The 22663-nt window shown below is 41.5% G+C and overlaps 1 protein-coding gene across 2 annotated transcripts in view; it reads right to left on the bottom strand.

Annotated features, from left to right (window-relative positions):
• Positions 1 to 1872: 1872 nt before the first annotated feature.
• The window catches only part of slc1a7a (solute carrier family 1 member 7a), a 44598-nt gene continuing 23807 nt past the window's right edge, over positions 1873 to 22663 (bottom strand). For both annotated transcript variants that reach the window (XM_026149713.2, XM_080292758.1), the window contains 8 exons: positions 21503 to 21545; positions 21046 to 21277; positions 20689 to 20788; positions 19983 to 20216; positions 17168 to 17362; positions 7979 to 8113; positions 7684 to 7783; positions 1873 to 2283 (listed from right to left, as the gene is read on the bottom strand). In XM_026149713.2, coding sequence (XP_026005498.1) covers positions 2017 to 2283; positions 7684 to 7783; positions 7979 to 8113; positions 17168 to 17362; positions 19983 to 20216; positions 20689 to 20788; positions 21046 to 21277; positions 21503 to 21545 — 1306 coding nt within the window. In that variant the 3' untranslated portion in view covers positions 1873 to 2016. The remainder of the gene's footprint in view (positions 2284 to 7683; positions 7784 to 7978; positions 8114 to 17167; positions 17363 to 19982; positions 20217 to 20688; positions 20789 to 21045; positions 21278 to 21502; positions 21546 to 22663) is intronic.

Genomic DNA, 22663 nt, shown 5'->3' on the forward strand with positions numbered 1-22663 from the left:
AGGCTACTGCAGTAAAATAATTTTTACTTGCAGTTTTCAGTCCTTGAATGGTTTTTTAGTGGTCCTATTGATAAAATCCAAAATACCTCACATCTGTATTTGTCAACAAATAAATCAGGCAGTGCTGTCTGTCTATATTTTTGGATATATTTTCCCATTTCTTTTCCATTTTACAGAGTTGGTACATTTTCATAAATAGTGGACTACAGTGAAATGTTTCTTTAAAACATATACAGAATGGCAGCCTTTGCGACATATTGATATGATAGTAAAATCTACATTTTCCTTAAACTTTAAATACCTACATGTACAGCATATATCACATGGAAAGTTCATTAGAGTATGAGCTGATAACTTGTGTTGATTTGTCTCGGCTGTCTGAGCGCACATCAGCATCGCGCCGGTCCCGGTTGCTTCTCCTTTGGTTGTTTAAGGCAAAGAGGGAATAATAAAGTGGGGTGCAAAGATAAAGTGGCGTGACTTCAACACAAGGACAAACACTCGTCTTTGATTTCAGTGCGATTTCCATCACCGTTCTGCCTTGAACACACACCACTGGAGGTATGAGGCAGAGGACCCACTTAGGCTAAGGACAACAAGGCAGAGAAGAGCAGTGTAAGGAAAGTTGTTTCTAAGAAAATATGGGAAAGGTAAAAGAATCACAGTGGTTTTTTGTGTTTTTTCTTAAACTTTCAAATAGAAATGGTGGTGGAGGTGGGGGGGGGGGGGGGGGGGGTTCAGTGCAGAGGAGCACTGGCTTTACTGTGAGCCTCTACTGAATGAACAAGTTCACTGGAGGAAGCTCGTTTCCACAACTTGTATTCACAATCTCATTCTTTTGGTCTCCACTCAAAGCCTGTGACGATAGGTGACTGTAGGAGCATAGACCAACCAGTTGATCAACAGCTTTACTTTAACACTTAGCCCTCTCTTCACCACACTAGACTATCACATGTTTTGCATCACTGCTAATGCAGCATCAATCCGTCTGGCAAGCTCGTGCGTCATGGCCTCAGACCAGTAGGTGCTCATTTTTTTCACACTCAGCTGTGACCTGCCCTAGTGCATGCTGCAGGTCAAGGCTCGAGGAAGCCATCAAAACCAGGTCATCTGTGATTTTCTATAAAAACCAAACCACCAAACCTGACACCCTCAGGTGGGTCTAGAAATTTTGATAATAAAATTATGAACAGAATCATTCACAAAGTTGCCAGAATCCACCGCCCACTGGGAACGAGCCCGATTGCAGTACACGGAACTAGAAAGCCCACCAACAGCCCCCTGATATCCCATAACCCCAAATCACCCGTCACAATCAAACGCCTTCTGTGGTTGAGCTTTATATTTCTAAAATATGGACTTAACTCATGCATTTATCGTTTGTCTAATAGCTATAGCAGAACAGTTTTATTTTGTTCCGCTGTGTCTTTTTGTGCTGAAAAATGTACCAAATGGGGAACTTTTTGCCCTGATTTATCATAAACAACGCAATAGTCAACAAAAAGAAGAGAGAAATGTAAAAAAAGAAAAAGAAAACCAATATTATGCTAAATACAAACCAGATCAGAAAGCATAAAAAGAGACATAAGTTGATGTCCGTTTGTTTTTTGTCTGCAGTCCACGGAGGAAAAGGTGCCTTTAAATTACATTGGATATAAGTTGGTTGTGTTCTCCATATGCAGTCCTTTAAGACTGCTGATCACAGTCAGTCCTCACACAGGGTCTGTTCTTGATTTAAAAGGTCCTTCAGAGTAGCACACGGCCACTGCTGCTACCCAATATATGTATATATATGATAAATATGTACACACACAAACAATCAAATGTGGATCATCATTTGGGTTATGTAGGAAAAAAAAGTCTTTTTTCCCTCCATGCATACATCTACTCATGGCTGCTCTCACTCGAGGGGATAAGCATGTGAACTCGGTCACCTCGGCTCTTTAATGCTTCGTCCTGTCCTGCTGGTCCTGCAGTCATGGATGTACCAGTAGACTCTGACAGAGCAAACGTTTTTTACACATTAGTCTCCAGCCCGTTCATGTCAATGGAACAGTGGTCCTTGTCCCTGTGTTCTCTCTTGTGGTGAGAGGCGTGAGCGTGCTTCTTCTTCTCTACAGGTCGAATCCCCTCCTCCAGCTGGATCAGGCGAGCCACGTCAGGGGAAAGGTGGTCCTGCTTGCTGCCCGGTGGAGGCGGCTGGTAGCAGCCGTTCTTCTGGTTCTGGTAGTTCATCATCTGCTGGATGCTTATCATGGGTTTGGTCTCACATATAAGAGGCACCTAATGGACATGAGAATGAACAAAAAGAAGTGTCAGAATCACTTAATAAACAGGCAACACCCACAAGAACTAAAAATAAACAGCAAATTAAAATTGTGAATGAACTGAGTTTTTATGCAACAGGAAAGGATTTTATGGTCTTATTGGCCTTATTCAGCTCCCCTCATCCCCACACTGTAAAAAAAAAAATCTTAACCTTCCTGCCTTCTTGGGACCTTTTTGTGCCACTGCTATGTGTTAAATGGCTGCCATTTCCACTGTGTTCAGTGGAATATAACCAAACTTGCCACAGGATAGTTTTTACCTGTCAATGTTAATATTCCAGTGTGAATTCCTTAAATCAGCCTAAAATGGCTGAGCAGCAGAAATCCCCACACCCATCACCCTGGGGACCATTTTCTGCCCATTGACTTCCATTATAAACGCTATTTTTCAACCCCAAATTATCATCATATGATTTTATTTTTTCTTCTTTTCTTGGATGTCAATGAAGACTCAGGGCCTTGAAGTTTTAATTTTTAAATTGCAAAAAAAATGCAAAAAAAATAATGGCAGGTCAAAATGTATGTTGGTGCCAATCTTTGGTCCATCTAAAGGCCTACTTATAATGACAATCACATATTACTTCAACTGGTTTTTTGTGGAAATATTTAGTTTCGTTTTTTGGTTTTTGGGGCTTATAACACAGGGCGCTCATGTAATAACACTGGGATTTGAAGGGTTAAAACAACGAAAATATAATTAAAACTTTACATGAATATTTCAGGGAGAAGTAGTTTTACAAGGTTGGCTAATTTAAAGTGGAATAAAATATGGATATATGGTCTTTTTATGGCGTGGCTGAGAATGGTCCCTAGGGTGATGGGTGTGAGTTTTTTAAAGGATGGCAGGAGGGTTAATATAAAAGTATTTTACTGTGTATTTTACAGTTTTGTACTGTTCTTCCAGAATATCATTAAATTCACATAAATAGACTGTGATTTTACATGTCAAATGTAAATTAACGCAAAATCACTGTAATGTAATAAAACATAATTTTCTTGTTTTTTAAATGTATTTGTCTGTACATGTGCATATTTAGATTGTTAAAATACTTTCACAAATGCATCATAATTTCACAAATATTTGTCTGTTATTTGAAAGATTGAACTGTTAAATTCAAATGTAATGCTATGGAAAAATATATAAAATGATTCGTATAAACTTTTTCTACATTAAATAATTATTATCATTATTGTTATTTAGGGCGATCGTGGCTCAAGAGTTGGCAGTTCGCCTTGTAATTAGAAGGTTGCCGGACGCTCTCGGTCGTTGTGTCCTTGGGCAAGGCACTTCACCTACTGGTGATGGTGCAGAGGGGAATTATAAAGTGGAATTGTAAAGCGCTTTGAGGGTCTCATAAAGCGCCATATGAATGCAATCCATTGTTATTTAAACCAACTGCTAACTGTATATTTCTGTACATTTAAGTATTATTATTCATATTGCCGCATTCATTGACCTTTTTTATAGGTAATTTCATTGTTTAATCACATTAAATTGTTCCTAATTTAATGTTTAAAAGCACTTGAAAAAGGCAAAATCCCATGTAAAATTAGGGCAACAAAATGTATTATCATTACTGAAAATAAAGTTATTTTCTGGTATTTTCTGGTATTATTTTGGCGCCCCAGCTGCTGGAATATCACTGTTTTTTTAGAAAAAAATTTTTTACGGTGCACCTGGTCATGACAGATGACCGCCCCCTCTGACTCTGGTTCTGCCGGAGGTTTCTTCCTGCTAAGTCAAATTTATTCATTCTCACACAACAGCTGATATATCCTGGGCAGTTTAGGGTCCAGGATCTTGGAAGAGCCAGGGATTTAACCCTTTAAAATTATGAACAATGTACTCTTTATCTTGACCACAGATCCTAAAAGGTGCATACAGTATGTGCAAAAGTTTTGAGCCACCCCTCATTTCTTTTTATTTTGTTCTTCAGGCTTTTTGAAAGTCTTCTTTGACTGTTTTTTCACTCCTTTTCAATCCAGTCCTTATAGCTGACTATTTTCAATGGATGTCTTTTATTTATTAAGCTACTTAACACAGACTCATGTATCGTTTAAGTGTGGACTGGAATCCTGTGCATTCTGGTCCCTACAAATGAAAGATACTAACATCTTCATCTCCAGTGTTCCAGATCAGCCTACTGCGTTTTAGTTTTTTGTGCCAGCGTCTCCAAAGCATACATAATAGCAGGTCTTACTACCATATTGTAAACTTTCCCATTTATATTTGCTGCTGTGTGCAGGTGAGATTAGGAACTATAGAAAAAGAGGCATGCTCGTAGAATGACAAAGTAAAATGAGATATTTAAAGAAAGACATTAGCAAAGAAAGTTGGTTAGTCGGGGAGACGAAGTAGACAGGAGTACTGGGAGGCTGGCGTGTGGCAAACACAGATGGCAAATGCAAAGAAAAAGGCTTATAGGGATTTTTATGTGAGGCTGGACTAAGGAGAAAAGGACTTGTATCGATTGGCTAGATGGAGAGATTGTGCTGGAAAAGATGTGTTGCAGGTTAGGGTGATTAAGGACAGAGCTGGATATTTACTAATAGGTGAAAAGTGTGTTGAGAAGATGGAAGGAGTACATTGAGAAGGTGATAAATGAAGAAAATGAAAGATAGAGGAAGGCACATGGAGGACAGTTAGCGCAGAGGATTAGTACGGAGGAAGCAAGGGCAGCTATGAAGAGGATGAAGAGTGGGAGGGTGGGCAATAAACCCATCCATGACCCAGTGTTAGAGGTTCTTGTCCAATATTTTCTGGTACTGGCCCCTCACTGTGGTGTAGCCGTCTTATACTCTCAGCAGAAAAACAGCCGTAAAGCATAATGTTTCCACCTCTGTGCTTGACTGTGAAGATGGCGTTCTTTGGGTCATACTCAGCATTTCTTTTCCTCCAAACATGATTGGTGAGTTGATGCCAAAGAGCTCGGTTTTGGTTTGATCTGACCATTCAGATGTTCACTGGAAAATTAAAGACAGAAGTGTGCATGTGCCTTCTTGAGCAGCGGGACCTTGTGGCAGAGAGGTGCACAAGTCTTTGAGGGGCAAGTCTCAAGTGTATAATGGATGAAAGTGACGTTCTATTGTCAGATAAACACCAACTAGTCCCACTATAACAATTTGTTATGTGTTATATGTGCTGTGTTGATGCACCACAGCATTTAAAGTGATGAGAGCGTACTCACTCAAGAGGGCTGTTGCAGTTAAAAAGAATAGACACAAGTAAAGCAAAGTGAAAAACTGCTCAGTTGAAGTCGATAAATTTACACTTTAAACTTTATTGCTTGTTACAACCGGATGCAGGATGTTAACTAACCTAGTTTGTAGCTCAACTTTCTGATTCATAGGCATCTCTTCACCTCACTAAGTGACTGACTTATTACCGGTAACAGTCTTTGTCGCTTTGTTACTGCTATCTCTCCTCGAGTGTTGTTTGAAAAAAACACTTTAATATCTTTTGTCTGTGAAGGTTCTCAGTCATCCAGGTCATGGTGGTCTAAAGAGCTTGGAAAGAAAAGTGTCTGGACGTCTCTAATATCTTACTATATGTATGGACAACAAAGATTTAAGAAACATTTCATTTATTTTACTGTGCATTTACTGTACTATGCAACCTTTGGAAAGGGTTGTGTAAAAATCTTTATGACATTTAGAGTCCTCGCAGCCGATTAATTTAAAAACAAAAATTCACAAATTATTAGCATATTCAGAACATTTCCTTAACTAACAGAGAAAAATGCACCGTCTCATGAAACAATGTGCAATTCAGGGCTGTGGTCTGTCCCTTATTTACATCTTAATTTTACCCTTTTACATGGATAAAAAATGGTTTTCAAGACTTGAGTCCCAAACCTTGAGTCTAAGTCAAGTCTGAAGTGTTGCGAGTGCAAGTCACCATCTCTGCCTTGTGGGCACTGCAAGACTGCACTCCATTAGCACCAATGGTGTTGCTGGTGACTGTGGTCCCAGCTGCCTTCAGATCATTAGTTCATTCATGTAGTTCTGTACTGATAAACCACCTTTCTCATGATCATCCACAACCCATCAGGCAAGAGCATGGAGCTCCAGACTCAGAGTGGTTGATGGACATTTTGTATTTCTTCAGTTTCTGAATAAATTGCACCAACATTGGACAAAGGATATTGAAAAGGATATTGATCAGTGTATTGAAGGAGGACAGGCAGAGGGCTGGTGTGACAAAACAAGATGCTAGGGACAGAGTGAGATGGATGCAAAAACACACAATAGCACACTATCAGTTATGGATTGGCCTCCCCTGAGGCCAGACCTCAACATTATTGAAGCAGCGTGGGATCATCCAGACAAAGAACCAAACAAAAGGCAGAAACATCCAAAGAAGAGTTTTGAATGTCCTCCAGGCCCAGAGAACTATTAGTGAAGACTACTTAAAGAAAGCTTGCCTAAGAGAGTTCAGGCTGTGCTGAAGATGAAAGGTGATCATACCAAATATTGACTCTTAAGCTCATTAGAAGTATAAAAACTCCGCCTTTTCTTCATATACTGTATTTCAATCTGTTTTTGTAAATGCTTTTTTTCCATTTTCCTACCAAGATAAAAAGGGGCAGCTCAAGATGTTTGCACAGTAATCTGTGAATAGCTAGTCATTACTGCATATACTCTCTGCTAGAGTTAATGCATTGACAGCTATGACAGAATTGGCTATAAGCATCAAATCTACTTTCTTGCTGCTTGTTTTGCTGCCCACCATTATCAGAATAATAATGTGCAGACTAATAATAATCCCCGGTTGGCTCCCTTTAGTGATGGCAGATACAGTAAGTACATTTTAGCCTATTATTATAGTAAAATGCTGTGGTTATCTAACATGTTTTTATCCATTATAAATGATTTGTTCATAATGTTAATACACTGCTAATATATAAGCTGAGTCATATCTCTCTCTTGGCGCTCTTTTTACTAGAGCTGTGATTTACTTAGCCTTGATTATCGAACAGAATTTGAGGAAGTGGAAATTGGTGGCCAATCACAAATAAAAGTTGTGTTTTGTTTTTGTGGTTTTGCAGTTCCTATTCCTCTGCTTCCAATCTTTCTGCTAAGAAAAGCTATCCAGGGAGAATACTTAACCGCATGAGATTAATATCTAGTTTTTACTTTCATACTTTCATCAAGAAAGTAAATAAAGGGTAAATCTGTTGTACTCGTTTTGGAGTTTGGAGTGTACGGAAAAGGAAATATTGCCACATTCGGTTTTCTGTCTGTCTTTCAGAGGAAGACAAATGCTACTATAGTTAGGTCAGGAAGACCTTGAGAAAACAATGCGGGGATTGCTTGCAGCATCGAGGTCCGCTGATCTAACCTTAGATGTTCTCACCTGTTCTCCCTCTTTCACAAAATCCTTCCTGCAGATATGAGCCATGATTCCTGTGGCCAGAGCGTCGCCCATCACATTGACCATGGTCCTGAATCGATCCCTACACGACAAGGTCAAAAGTTATTCGCAGTGAAGACTGATGAAGACCGTGGTTTATACACCCTATAACAAGTTAGTGTGTATTCCTGATATTTTGCTGATTGTTGCTTTTTTCAACCTCTGTGCAAGAAGCTAAGAGTTACTGGTTTTTAGCTATGATGATTGCTGTTAGAGAAAAAAATTAACCTTTACTTACAAAGCCCAGTCGACAGCAATGATGAGAGTGATGTCATCAGTGGGCAAACCCACAGAGGTCAGCACGATCACCATGGTAACAAGACCAGCCTGTGGGATTCCAGCTGCACCGATGCTGGCGGCCGTGGCAGTGATGCTGAGAGAACAGAGAGAGAAAGTCGGGTACGTTTATCTTCAAAGGATATACAGGAACACGTCCTTATATATGACCTCCCTGAAATGAAGGTGCAGATCTGTTTGTGAGCACTGAAACCGCAGGGATGGAAAAATAAAGCAAACATAGGGACCGTGGAGAACTATAATTCTGAATTACTTTAATACATACTGTATGTGCCATGCATAACTTTTTTGCTTCTTCTTCAGTGCAGAGTGCAATATAGCTCCAATTACTCATCCGTACTTACTTGGCAGCAGCAGTTTCAGCAGATTGATATTTTGTCCACAAATACACACGATCAGCTTATAAGAAGGGCATGAACTAATCCAAAGCTGGTGTATGGTAAGATAATTTAAATACGCATCACTCCCCTTAAACAGTGTTTGCTCATTTTCTACTCTAGCATGACAGATGCTGAACACTGGGTCCTTGTTTTCAGAAGTAGAAAAAAATAGGCTCCAGTTTTCTAGCTTTTGATTTTTCTAAGCAACAGAAAAACTATCCCAGCACATTGCTAGACAGCATAACCACGCTCTTAGAAAACTGCCTCCTCCTCCAGCTTTTCTTTTCTTTTTTTTGCTTCTAACTGACTCACTTTAAATTAGATCCCTAAAAAGGTTAATATTTTTTCTATTATTTGTAGCAGTCACGTTACATCCTCTGGGGTTTAGAAATGAAGCCAGAGGAGAAGTGTGAAAAGCAACAGTTACTAAATGGCCACTTGAGGCTGCCTCCAAAATGAGTCAGTTCACAAGGATATCCAAGGATATCCGTTAATGGATTTAGCTTGCTAACCAAACTAAGAAACATTAGTGTAGCCAGTAGCGGTTTTTGATATGGGCAACATGTGCGGTTGCCCAGGGCGGCATCTGCAAAAATTTTTTTGCTCGTGCTCATGCTGCCCCGACATCAGCCAGCACATTTTGGGAATGGCATAGGCACCGATCGGCTTTCTATCGCCCATGAGTAAGGTCGCCCTCCCTTTGCAGGGTGCGCCTGCTGCTTGCAGTTGCAGCACAGGGAGGAGAGAGCGGGGGATTCACTGGCTGGCTGGAGCAGCATCTAATAACCAGCTCGCAAAATAAAACAAAATAAAAACAAAACAACAAACACGAAAACACCAGACATTATGATACAGACTTATAATTTGCAACAATGTTTTTTTGAAATTCTATTCGAAAAGTGAGCGCGAGAGCCCTCGGTGCGCCTGCTGCTGAAGTCAAAGTAAACCTTATTATCATCTCTGCTACATACAGTCCAGCACATAGAGAGACGAGGCTCCAGTTACAGCAGTGCAAGTAAACAAACACTAAATATAAGAAGAGTTAGAAAATTAGTAAACACTTTAGGACTCGGGGTAAAGGGATCAATAACAATTTAAAATTTACAGTTTTATGATTTAAAGTCTCACACACAACCTGTCGAAAGGGAAGGGGGCCGTGCTGCTTCCAAGTAGAGCACATTTCATTCATAATGTTGTAAATCCAAGCCCATTATGTATTCATGATTTGTTCCTGGGTTGTGCGAAATCCCAGAAAATAAACCCCAGACAAAGCGAATCTGTGAACTAAGGTGTAGGTCTATTAGGGAAATGTTGTGGTGATCCTCGGGCTGAGGATGGGTGTTCATACTGGAGTGCAAAATTAAAATGGAAGATGGACAAGAAAAGTTCAAAGCCATCAGGTGCTCAGTTTAGAAAAAAAGAGAAACGAAGAGGAGGAGAAACAAGCAAAAGATGCAGGTAAGCAGATGTGCGATTGGATAATGGCAGGTCATCCTGAAACAATCAGAATCAGAATACTTTATTAATCCCTAAGGAAATTATGTGGGTTACAGTTGCTCCAAGAAGAAATGGTAAAAATAGCAACGTTATGTTACAGATTTTACACACTTAAGAAATAGCACTAATATATACAGATCACTCAATTATAAAAATCAAGGATTAACAGAGGTGATTATAAATAAATATTAAGAAAATTGACAAGAATATTCCAGAGTAGAAAAGAGTGTGTGTAAAAAGGGTGTAACTATTGCAGTGTTTACAGTGCTTTATATGGAGCAGTTGTACAGGGAGATGTCCACGGGCAGGAATGATTTCCTGTGTCGTTCAGTGGTGCTTTTTGGTGATCTCAGTCTCTCACTGAATGCGCTTCTGTGACTAGCCAACACGTCATGGAGTGGGTGGGACTTATTATCCAACATTGTCTTTATCTTGGACAACTTCTGCCTCTCAGACACCACCCTATCGAAGTCCAGCTCCGTCCCCACAACATTAATGAGCTTGTGGATCAGTTTATTTAGTCTGTTGGTGTCTGTGACCCTCAACCTGCTGCCCCAGCATGCAACAGCATAGAGGATAGCACTGACCACAACAGAGATGCAACAAGATAACATCAATTAGTAGGGATAGTGAAAAGGTCTGTTAGCCACTTGACTATGATTGTAAACAGCAGACACTGATGTAGTTTACTGAATCGTTTGGACTGTGTTCAGCACAATATTAATTAGTCATCTGTGTAGACAGCGAGGTTATTACAGTTAACCTAAACTAAATTAAAGCTAGATGTGAAAACATTTAAATTAACTAATGTGGCAAAGAGAAGACTCAGCTAAAAGCTTAACACTGATACGATTTTGTGATCTTAGAAAACAAAGCATAATAAGAATACAGGGATGTTTTAGTATTTTTGTAGTTTGTTAAATTTTAATACAACTTGTCTGATGAGGCATTGATGGACTTTGTTATTGAGACGCTAGATGTCGATAACACAGGTACATGTGTAGTAGTAGGTACATGTGTGACTCAGGTGCTTGAAAAAGTTCTGTGTTTTTATTGGAACATTTTGCGAAGTCCTACCTCTGACAAAGTAATTGAATACACTTAATTTAAAACTGAAACTAATAAGAAGTTAACAAAAACTATGTATGTTCAAACAATAGAAAACAAACTGAAACAATAATCGTGTTAAAGTTTTTACAGTATCTGAAGATCCCAAAGGAACGGCATCAGAATTTAAAACTTTTCTGGAAACCCATGTACGTGACTTCTTGTCACGATCACAAGCTTCTCTTTAAAGCCTGTATATGCTCCCAGTAAGAAAGTATCTAGTATCTAGTATCAGTTACTCTTTTTAAACTATTTATACGCAGAGAGCATCTTTCCTACCACCCATTTTTTTCAGCTCACAGAGAAACAAGCTTAGCAGCGTCTCATCTGCAGTTTGTACCTATGAAAAATAGCACAATCTGTCTCTACTGCAACCATTTAAATGCTGCTGCACTGCTAATCCAACAAAATGATATATTATATAACAATCTTAATTGTAGAACTACATATTTTAGTTATGTAAAGTTTCAGATGCCTTGTCCACTACTGTGGAGAAAGAATTAAAATATTTTGGGACAGTGACGGTTTTGAGCTTCTGGACTTTTGAGTGCAATTTGACAGCTTTCTCCTGGAAAGAACAAGAGGTTGGGGTTCAGGTTGGGCTAGCATGCAGATGGAGCAGCTACGTGGTCAGTAGCCAAACCGCGCGAACAGGATGCAGAGGGGGAAAAAATATTATAATTCTCCGTGACAAGGGAGCTGAGTAATACAGGTCATATGGGTTTTACTGCCAAGGGATTATGAGGGAGTGTGCACAGACTGCAGCCATGAAGAGGTCTGCTCTTAACATTATTACAGTAGGACATCGATTCAGAGGAGGGACAGGACGTTTCCCTTAGCCCGAGCCTGGAGGGGTTGGTGGTGGTTTGCTTACTTTTGACTGAATATTACAGAGCTGTGGTGTTGGTAGGATGAGGCCTGTCAATATTTTTTCTGTCTGTCTGTTTTCCCCCAGGGCTTCCAGACTGATTTAGCAGAAATCAGATCAGACTAAGAAGCTCACATGAGGCGTAATCTTTGTGACATTTACATATATGTGTATCTAGTAAATCCCACAATATTTTTATTAATTCAGAATTAAACTGAACGTGTGACATTATTATTCACGTTGCAGACAGAGCACCAAAAACATGCCTGCTGTTCATTTTTAACCCATATAAATTTCTCCCCGACTGCTGAGATATAAATATCTCGTTGTTGAATGTAACATATTTTTAAAATTCCGTTTTATTAAGAGAAATTAAGAGAGATTCAACTTCTTACCATGACTTTGAATTATACTAAGACAAGAAATAAAGTAAGTGGTTCTGTAATAGCTCTATAATTCCTCCCAATCAGTGCCAGGCTCCCAGTTACAGAGTTAATTCTCAGGCATTAAGTGGCAACTCTATAATTTAACAATAAAATAATATAATTTCTCTGAGATTTCTTTTAAATACGACTTAAATTAAATCTGAGTAAATCAGTGTTTAATGAAGTTTTTGTAGTGGTGGATTTTAGTACCTTTTAACAGACATCTGCACACCAGCTGACAGAAAGAAGATAAATTATCTGCGTTGAATGAAAACACCTTTTTTCTTAGCAAGTACTACAAATCTGGGGGTGAGCCTGACAAGATTTCCAAATGAATTTGAATTTTACCACTGTGACTTCATGAAGGTTCAATTTTGATTAAAGGATCTGTAGTTTGAACTATCCTGACCTTTAGTCCTAGGCAAAGAGCAGATCCCCAAGGAATGAATTCTACACTCAAAAAATTATTTAAGTCCAAAACGCTGGATTACACATAAAGTTTGTGTAATTTTGTAAGATAAATACAATATAAAATGTTACATTTAATGGAATCATGTCAAAATGTACTTGTCACCTTTTTTCCTTAATGATTGAATATTTTAATAAATAAACCTCTGATTTTATATATTTCATTTGTGTTTTACCTACAACTTTTTGCTTCGTGTTTATGAGCGGAAACAATAATTTTGGAGTGTGCATATAGGCAAATGTGTTTAAACTCTACGTTGTTGTCCACAACCACTATCCGCTACACAAACCATTACACAATCACTATCTTACTAAACATTTTAGAAAATGTTTCCAGATGGACAGGAGCCACTGTGTAATTATTTTAACAGAATGCATTCATTAAATTCATAACATTAAGTTAAGATGGCGCCGGTGAGGTCGGCTGCCGTCACGACTGCTCCGACCACTTTTTCTTTGTCTTTGTTTTTTAAGTTAGTTTTCAGCGTTTCTAAATCGGCAAAATCATCACCATTGGGTACATTAGGTATGACAGTGACACTCTTGTTTCTATTGGTATACAATGTACTCACAATTCGAAGTTTTTAACTCCGGATCCGAGCTGGCCGAGTGAGATCTCGAGGGAGAACAAAGGGAAGCGGCGGCGGCCTAGAGGGAAGCGAGCCGGCGTCAGGAACAGGCTGAGAGCTCGTGCACACCGCACACCTCTGCCTAGCATCCTGCTCGCCAACGTCCAGTCACTGGAGAACAAGCTTGACGACCTCAGGGCCAGGATAAAGTTCCAGAGAGACATTCGGGACTGCAATCTCCTCTGCTTCACCGAGACATGGCTGAACCCAGCGGTGCCGGACCACGCCATCCAGCCGGCCGAGTTCTTCTCGGTTCACCGCATGGACAGGACACGGGACTCGGGGAAGTCAAGGGGAGGCGGCGTGTGTTTAATGGTGAACAACAACTGGTGCAACAGTGCGAACGTTGTTCCTCTCACACGCTCCTGCACACCAAATCTGGAACTACTGTCCATCATGTGTCGTCCTTTTTATCTACCTCGGGAATTTACATCGGTCATTGTAAGTGCCGTTTATATTCCACCACAAGTGGACACGGTCACCGCCTTATGCGAGCTGCATGAGGCACTCACACAGCACCAGACACAACACCGGGACGCTGCGCTTATTGTGACGGGGGACTTTAATAGCGCCAACCTCAAACGCGCAGCGCAGAACTTTTATCAACACATCACCTGCCCCACCAGGGGTGAAAGGACACTGGACCACTGCTACACTACGGTCGAGGACGGCTACAAGGCACAATCCCGCCCCCCGTTTGGCAAATCTGATCACGCCGCCATCTTCCTCATGCCAAAATACAAACAAAGGCTGAAACAGGAAGTTCCGGTTCAGAGGAAGGTCGCGCGCTGGACGGATCAATCGGTGGCCGCGTTACAGGATGCACTCGATGACGCAGACTGGGGCATGTTCAGAAACAGCTCCGACGATGACGTCAACGTGTTTACGGAAGCGTTTGTGGGATTCATCGGGAAACTAGCGGATGATACCGTGGAGACAAAGACTATCACAACGTTTCCCAACCAGAAGCCGTGGGTGGATAAAACCATCCGCGACGCTCAACACGGGACTCATGACGGGGGACATGGACCCGTACAAAGCCGCGTCATATAACGTGCGGAGGGCGGTGAAAGAGGCGAAGCAGCGCTACGGGAGGAAACTAGAGTCACAACTCCAACAGAGTGACTCTAGGAGCCTGTGGCGGGGACTAAGGACAATAACGGACTATAAAGCACCAACAACCGGTATGACGAACGCGGCCGTGACTCTGGCAGACGAGCTGAACACTTTCTATGCTCGCTTCGAGGCTGCAGCTAAGGACTCCAACAATGCTAGTGCTAGCGGCGCTAACGGCTGCAGACAGGAAGATACTGCCAGCACCGGAAACGTGCTCGTCATCTCCGAGCATGAAGTAAGGAGAGCCTTCAAGAGAGTGAACACCAGGAAAGCAGCAGGACCAGACGGCATCCCAGGTCGTATCCTAAGAGACTGCGCATACCAGCTAGCTCCTGTGTTCACTGAGATATTCAACATCTCTTTATCTCAGTCGGTGATCCCCACATGCTTCAAAGAGTCCATCATTGTTCCTGTCCCGAAGAAACCCCACCCTGCTTCTCTCAATGACTATCGCCCTGTAGCCCTCACCTCAGTAGTGATGAAGTGCTTTGAACGCCTGGTCAGAGACTTCATCATTTCTTCACTACCAGACACACTGGACCCACTACAGTTCGCTTACCGTCCAAATCGTTCCACAGACGATGCCATCTCTCATCTCCTCCACACATCACTCACTCACTTGGACACTAGAAGGGGGAATTATGTTAAAATGCTCTTCATAGACTACAGCTCTGCATTTAATACCATAATTCCCTCCACACTCACCACCAAGCTGGAGCATCTGGGACTCAGCTCATTTATGTGTCTGTGGATCTCCAACTTCCTAACTGGCAGACCACAGGCAGTAAGGATGGGCGGACATGTCTCAGCCTCCACCACTCTCAGCACTGGAGCCCCCCAGGGGTGTGTTCTGAGCCCCCTGCTGTACTCTTTGTACACATATGACTGTGTGGCCACTACCAGCTCCACCACCATCATCAAGTTTGCTGACGACACCGTCGTGGTGGGCCTGATCTCTGATAACAACGAGACGGCCTACCTGAAGGAGATTAGGAATCTGGAGAACTGGTGCCAGAGGAACAACCTCCTTCTAAACGTCAGTAAGACAAAGGAGCTGATAGTGGACTTCAGCACTAAGCAGGAGAGGAACTACCAGACCCCCGTCATCAACGAGTGCCCAGTGGAGAGAGTGGACAGCTTCAAATACCTCGGAGTTCACATCACGCAGGACCTGTCATGGTCCTGTCACATCAACACCGTGGTGAAAAAGGCCCGACAGCGTCTCTACCACCTCAGACGCTTGAGAGACTTCCAACTGCCCTCCAAGGTGCTCAGGAACTTTTACTCGTGCACCATAGAGAGCATCCTGGCGGGAAACATCTTAACCTGGTTCGGGAACAGCACCGTGCAGGACAGACGAGCTCTACAGAGGGTTGTGCGGTCAGCTGAGCGCACCATCCGCTCCGAGCTCCCTGACCTGCACTCAATCTACAGCAGGCGGTGCTGGACCAAGGCCAGGAAGATCGTGAAGGACCTCAGCCATCCCAACAACAGACTGTTCTCTCTGCTGAGGTCAGGAAAGCGATTCCGCTCCCTGAAGACCAACACAGAGAGACTGAGGAGGAGCTTCTTCCCGCAGGCGATACGGTCTCTCAATCACACCACCACACAGTACTGACCCACACATATGGTTCTTACACACACACTGGACATTCTGGACATTGTTTTTGCACAACACTGGTCACTATATTCTTCATTTCCAGTTAATACTTGTACAGCTGCTGTTATTGTGTATATATTTATTTATATTTAGATTTCTTCATACATTCTTATATAGTTCTATATTGTGTATTGTGTATTTTGTTGTACAGTTATTTTTTTTCAACTTTAATTTATATATTTTATCTTATTCTTCCCAGTTAAATTTACCCTTCATTCTAATTTGTATTGTACAGTTATTTCATTTTTAACCTTAATTTATATTTTATTCCTTCCTAGTTAAATTTACCCTTTTTAATTTTTCATATTTATTTCCTATCTTATTCATAGCCTTTCCTTTTTTGTTTTCTTTAGGTCACGAGCAGTTGTCCAAGCATTTCACTACATATCGTACTGTGTATGACTGTGTACGTGACAAATAAAATTTGAATTTGAATTTGAATTTGATGTGTAAAATGCAATCTCTTCTTTTATTCCAATACATTTATTTAAGCCATGCAAGAAAGTGAGCGAAATTATAGAAGCAGCTGTTAGAAAATGGTTTAGTATGTTAGTATCAATCCAATACCAAGTAAATACAGGGCCAGGATTGCAGATACCAGGTACCAGTATTTTTAACCTATAAGAGCATGTAGTGGAGAGCAGTGTGTCGTGATTTAAGAAGTGAATAGTCACACCTTTCAGCTTCTTCTACTTTTTGGAGAACTGAAATGTAAGTGTGCCTGTCTCTAAAGCACTTTGGGTCAGCTTCTGTTGTTTAAAATGTTTAATTTCCCCCCAAAACGCTTTATTTAACACAACTCAGTGAGCTACATACTGAACGAAATATCGATCCTATTGCACCAGTATCAATCCGATACCAATACCAGCGTTGGTATCAGTACTATCGATGTTTGGATTGATCCACCAACTTCAACTGTGCACATTTACTTGCTTACATCCCATTATGAGTTAGATTTTTTGACTTGTGATGCCCCTTACCTGATGGTGATGATTTGCCCAAAGTCCAGTTCGTAATTGTTCACTTGGGCGATGAAGATGGCTGCCACGGCCTCATAGAGCGCCGTACCATCCATGTTGATGGTGGCCCCGACCGGCAGCACGAAGCGGATGATGCGTCTGTCGATATGGTTGTTCTCAAGGAGGCACTTGAAGGTGATAGGCAGAGTAGCAGAGCTGCAGGAGGGAAAGAAAAGTAGGCAGTGTAATCAGTTGTGTTTTAGCAGGAAATGTCTCTTGGGTTCAAGCCACTGACAAAACAAACAATAAAAGCATGAATAAAGCAAGTAGCTCCTATTTTTCTGTGTAAAGTGGGAACCTGTAAGCAAGGAAATAATACAAGTATGCTGGATGAAGATTTAGGTTTTTAGATGTATTTCTTTCTTTCTTTCTTTCTTTCTTTCTTTCTTTCTTTCTTTCTTTCTTTCTTTCTTTCTTTTTTTTTTTTCCCCTGTTTGGTCATACTTTGCAAACACTGCTCGCGATTCAATAAACCTCTGTCGACTTAATGAGTTTATAACCCCTGATGTGACACTGCTCAGCGTGACTGTTATTGTTAGTTTTAGTGAGGACAAGTAACAAAAAGATTTCCTGGCTATTCTGAACACATGTTTGTGGCATTGACCGTGGACTTAAATGCAGTAAACACACTAAAAGGCTGCGAGTTGCAGCGTGGTTGGAAAGAAATATATCAGTAAACACAGTGTAAAAGACAGCCCTGAGGTGGAGTATGATGTTAGGGTTACAGAAAAAAAAAATCACCAACAAACATCCATTTAATTTCCTCTATTTTCGTTCCTAATAGAGCATAAAAGCAATTTTTCTTTGGCCTTGGCCCTCTCTTTGTGTTGATATTTCTGCTGGACCATAAATGGAGGCTTATACAGATTACAAGGTGGTCATCATTGTTTTCTTTTCTTCTGGGAAACATCCTAATGGCATGGAAAAATGTAATATATGAACATTTACCAGTTATTTTTTTTCTTTCTTTTTCTTTGAGACCCTTTGAGGTTATTTTGCATATACACTCAACAAAAATATAAACGCAACACCTTTGTTACTGCTCTCATTCCCCATGGGATGGACGTAGAGACCTAAAATTCATTCCAGATACACAATATAACCATCCCTCCCAAACAGTGGTCACAAATCAGTCCAAATGTGTGGTAGTGGGCACATCTGCCATATTGAGATAATCCATCCCACCTCACAGGTGTGCCACATCAGGATGCTGATCTGACATCATGAGTAGTGCACAGGTGTACCTCAGACTGCCCACAACAAAAGGCCACCCTGGAATGTGCAGTTTTGTCTCACAGCAAAATGCCACAGATGCCACAAGCAATGAGGGAGCATGCAATTGGCATGCTGACAACAGGAATGTCAACCAGATCTGTCGCCCGTGCATTGAATGTTCATTTCTCAACCATAAGCCGTCTCCACAGGCGTTTCAGAGAATATGGCAGCACATCCAACCGGCCTCACAACCGCAGACCTCGTGTAACCACACCAGCCCAGGACCTCCACATCCAGCAGGTTCACCTCCAAGATCGTCTGAGACCAGCCACCCAGACAGCTGCTGGAACAATTGGTTTGCACAACCAAACAATTTCTGCACAAACTGTCAGAAACCGTCTCAGGGACGCTCAACTGCATGCCCGTCGTCCTCATCGGGGTCTTGACCTGACTCCAGCTCGTCGCCGTAACAGACTTGTGTGGGCAAATGCTCACATTCGATGGCGTCCACAGGCCACAATTGACAATCTGATAGACTCCATGCGACGATGTGTTGCACTGCATGAGGCAAATGGTGGTCACACCAGATACTGACCGGTTCTGGGTCCCCAGACCCCCAATAGCGCAAAAAAACTGCACATTCCAGGGTGGCCTTTTGTTGTGGGCAGTCTGAGGTACACCTGTGCACTACTCATGATGTCAGATCAGCATCCTGATGTGGCACACCTGTGAGGTGGGATGGATTATCTCAATATGGCAGATGTGCCCACTACCACACATTTGGACTGATTTGTGACCACTGTTTGGGAGGGATGGTTATATTGTGTATCTGGAATGAATTTTAGGTCTCTACGTCCATCCCATGGGGAATGAGAGCAGTAACAAAGGTGTTGCGTTTATATTTTTGTTGAGTGTATGTACCACAAGAAAATGCTACGAAAAAAGCCAGCTGAGTTTATATGGGACATAAAGCCTAACACTCCCCCACATGGTAAATGGCCTGTATTTGTATAGCGCTTTACTTGGTCCTAAGGACCCCAAAGCACTTTACACTATACACAGTCATCCACCCATTCACACACTGGTGATGGCAAGCTACATTGTAGCCACAGCCACCCTGGGGCGCACTGACAGAGGCGAGGCTGCCGGACACTGGCGCCACCAGGCCCTCTGACCACCACCAGTAGGCAACGGGTGAAGTGTCTTGCCAAAGGACACAACGACCGAGACTGTTGGAGCCAGGGCTCGAACTGGCAACCTTCCGATTACAGGACAAACTCTTGAGCCATGATCGCCCCCACATCAAAATTCTGACACAGCTCAGCCACATTAGCTCCACAGTGTGTTAAAATTACAGGATTTTTATTGTAGTGGGGCATTCACATCAAAGAAAAATGTAACTGACTAAATGTAGTAGGTACATGTGTGAAAGAAGTCCTGATGATTCATTTACAGACACAGTTTTTAAATAAAGTCTGTGTGCATTTGTCTGCGCATCAAGCTTTATAATAATAATAACAATAATTTAGGACCTCTAGATCTGCAAAGTCATATGCTTTACCTGGAGGAAGTGGCCAAGGAGATGAGAAGGGCTTGTAGAATGCCTCTTATGTAAACTATGGGGCTTTTCTTGGTGATGAAGAAGTACATGGCCGGGAGGATGAACAGTCCGTGCAGCACCAAGCCCATTACCACAGTGATGGCATAAAAGCCCAACTTCTTCCCCATGGCCGAAGGGTCGTCCATCTCTAAGATCTTTCCAGCCACCAGAAACACAATACCAAAGGGGAAATACCTGCAGAAAGGAGGAGGGAAGGACTGCTGAACACAGTGATACTAATATTAGCATGTTGACATATTTAATCCAAACAATTTTAATATGCTGGTGGTTACTAGTTTCAAGGACCTATGATCTTAATATAATATGTAGGATGCTAACATTTGCAAGTAGTGGACAGATAAAAGGCTGCCAATAAATGACCAGTCTAGCATCGTTACAATAAACCTTCACTAGATGAAGGCTTTAAAGTGGGGCATGTCTGTTTCACCTTTTTTTTGTAATCCATCCAATTGTTGTTGAGACATTTACCTAAATACGAAAAAGTCTGATCTAACTAATATCAGAATATTTCAAATTTAACATGCCGGAGAGTGAATGGCAAACAGTGCAGGTTTTTTATCAGTGTTAGTTATAGTTGATCAGTAAAACTTCACAAATGTTGTTACTTTTCTTGTGTTAGGGGTTTCTTGTAAAATACTGCTCTTACCAAATGACAATGGCAACAATTTTCAAAACCGCCTCATTCAAACTCTGACAAAAGTTGACCAAAGCACTTCCGTTGGGTCCCATTCTTCCCAGCATTATTCCTGAACGGGAAAAGGAAAAGAAAAATATGAAAGCATGCAACTGCAGGGATGTTTTCAACAGTATTAAGTGATAAGAATGGAAACATTTGTTTGTTCCCTGCACAGCACAGAATGAATGAAGATGTTGAACCAATGGTGGGTGGAAACCAAAATCATCGGCCCTTTGAGGCCTCACTTAAGTTTGCTTTTTTGAGAGATATATTTATGCATGTGCATTGTGGATGTTAGTGCATGTGGGATTCATGTCAAACACCCACCCATGGTTGCAGAGAATATAACGATCCCCAGTACATTCATGCCTTCGCTGGTGCCGGGAGATGTTTTCACGATGACGTCAGGAGGTGGCGTTAGATCCAGAGAGAAGTTCTGGGTGTCGGTGCCATTGTCATCCTGGATGCCATAAATGTAGACCCTCCGCGTGGTTGTCTCATCCAGGAGCTGAGCGACTGTCGGTTTGGGGATGAGTTCTGCGACTCTCTGGGTTCGATACTTGAAACCAAAACAGAGCACAGTGAACGTGACATACCAGACTCTTACATGATAATGAAACACGCTCATTCGTGTTTGCATTCTCGCACGGCAACAGATTAATTTTATTCTTTTTGCAAATGTGTTGAAATAAATGGACAATAGAAGATAATATAAAGAGGCGTTGCAGTTTAGATTAAAGATTAGGGGGTAACAGAAATCTATGCTTTCAGTATTTGAGCTTACCTGTTGAAACGTAGCTTGGACCAAGTTGGCTGGAAACATGTTGCTATAAAAGAAAATTTAGGGAATTTGTTAATATCTTTCAGTGAAAAGCAGACACATTGTAATGGATCCAAAGTAAAATGTAGGTTAACAATCCCAGAAATGTAATCAATGCAGAGAAATAGAACAGTTATAACTTTGCTTTAACAAAAGCTATTTCTGTGTATCTCCTCTTTTTTATATTGGCTTTGATATTACGGGTGTATAGGAATTTCTTTTACTTATGTATTATTCACATTATTTTATTGTATAATGCCTTGGTGCCACTGGATTTTAACAAGTCTCACACTCATACATTAAGACAAATGGTGGGGGTCTAGTAAGGAAGCTGGGGGGAAGAACAGGAAGAAACTTTTGTCTCTTCGAGGACTCTGGGAGGTAGCAAGGGAGTGTGAACCTTAAGGTGTGAAACAGCTGTGTACTGCCTTTTGTTCCTGAAGAAGGTATTTAACTGAGAGCCATGCTAGGCTCAGGGAGACTCTGCTGACCTGCCCCGCGGTCATGCAGGTTCTCCACAAGCTTGGTTGTCTGTTCTTTGTGTGTTTTGATTAAAGAATGTTAGCTACCGCTCGTCTGCAGGCTTTATTTAAATGGAAAACTTCCACAACATGGGGTAAATCTTTCCTGTACATCTCCTCCCTGTGAAATTGGAATTGATTAAATCAGAAATTCAAAGAAGGACGACAGCTTCTTTATGGATTCTGCATCATTACTACTGTGCAAGAAGTCTTACTCTAATAAAATTACACTGAAAATTTGCTTTGTTGGTAAATAAGACTTTTCTGCATCAGTCCTATCAGTCCTGACAAATGAAAATCTCCACATCTCATATCTCTGAAGAAAAGAATATTGAGTTCTTCAGTTCTTGAGCTGCCACAGAGTGGACTCAGGTGCACGGACAGATGAAATCTGAAGACAGAGGAGCAGGAAGAATGGGGACAGTAGAAAATAGAGAACAATCTCTTTCTGGAGAGGAAAACAGATGCCCACCATCCATCTAGGTGAAATGAAACCGTTTAAACCGTGTCTGCCGTCTATCGTGATGGGAAATGTGCGATCGTTGGCAATTAAAATCGACGAGCTCTCAGCACTGGTACGGAGTCAGAGGGAATACTGAGAGTG

Source organism: Astatotilapia calliptera, chromosome 18 (assembly GCF_964374335.1).
Source record: "Astatotilapia calliptera chromosome 18, fAstCal68.1, whole genome shotgun sequence".
Lineage (NCBI taxonomy): Eukaryota > Metazoa > Chordata > Actinopteri > Cichliformes > Cichlidae > Astatotilapia > Astatotilapia calliptera.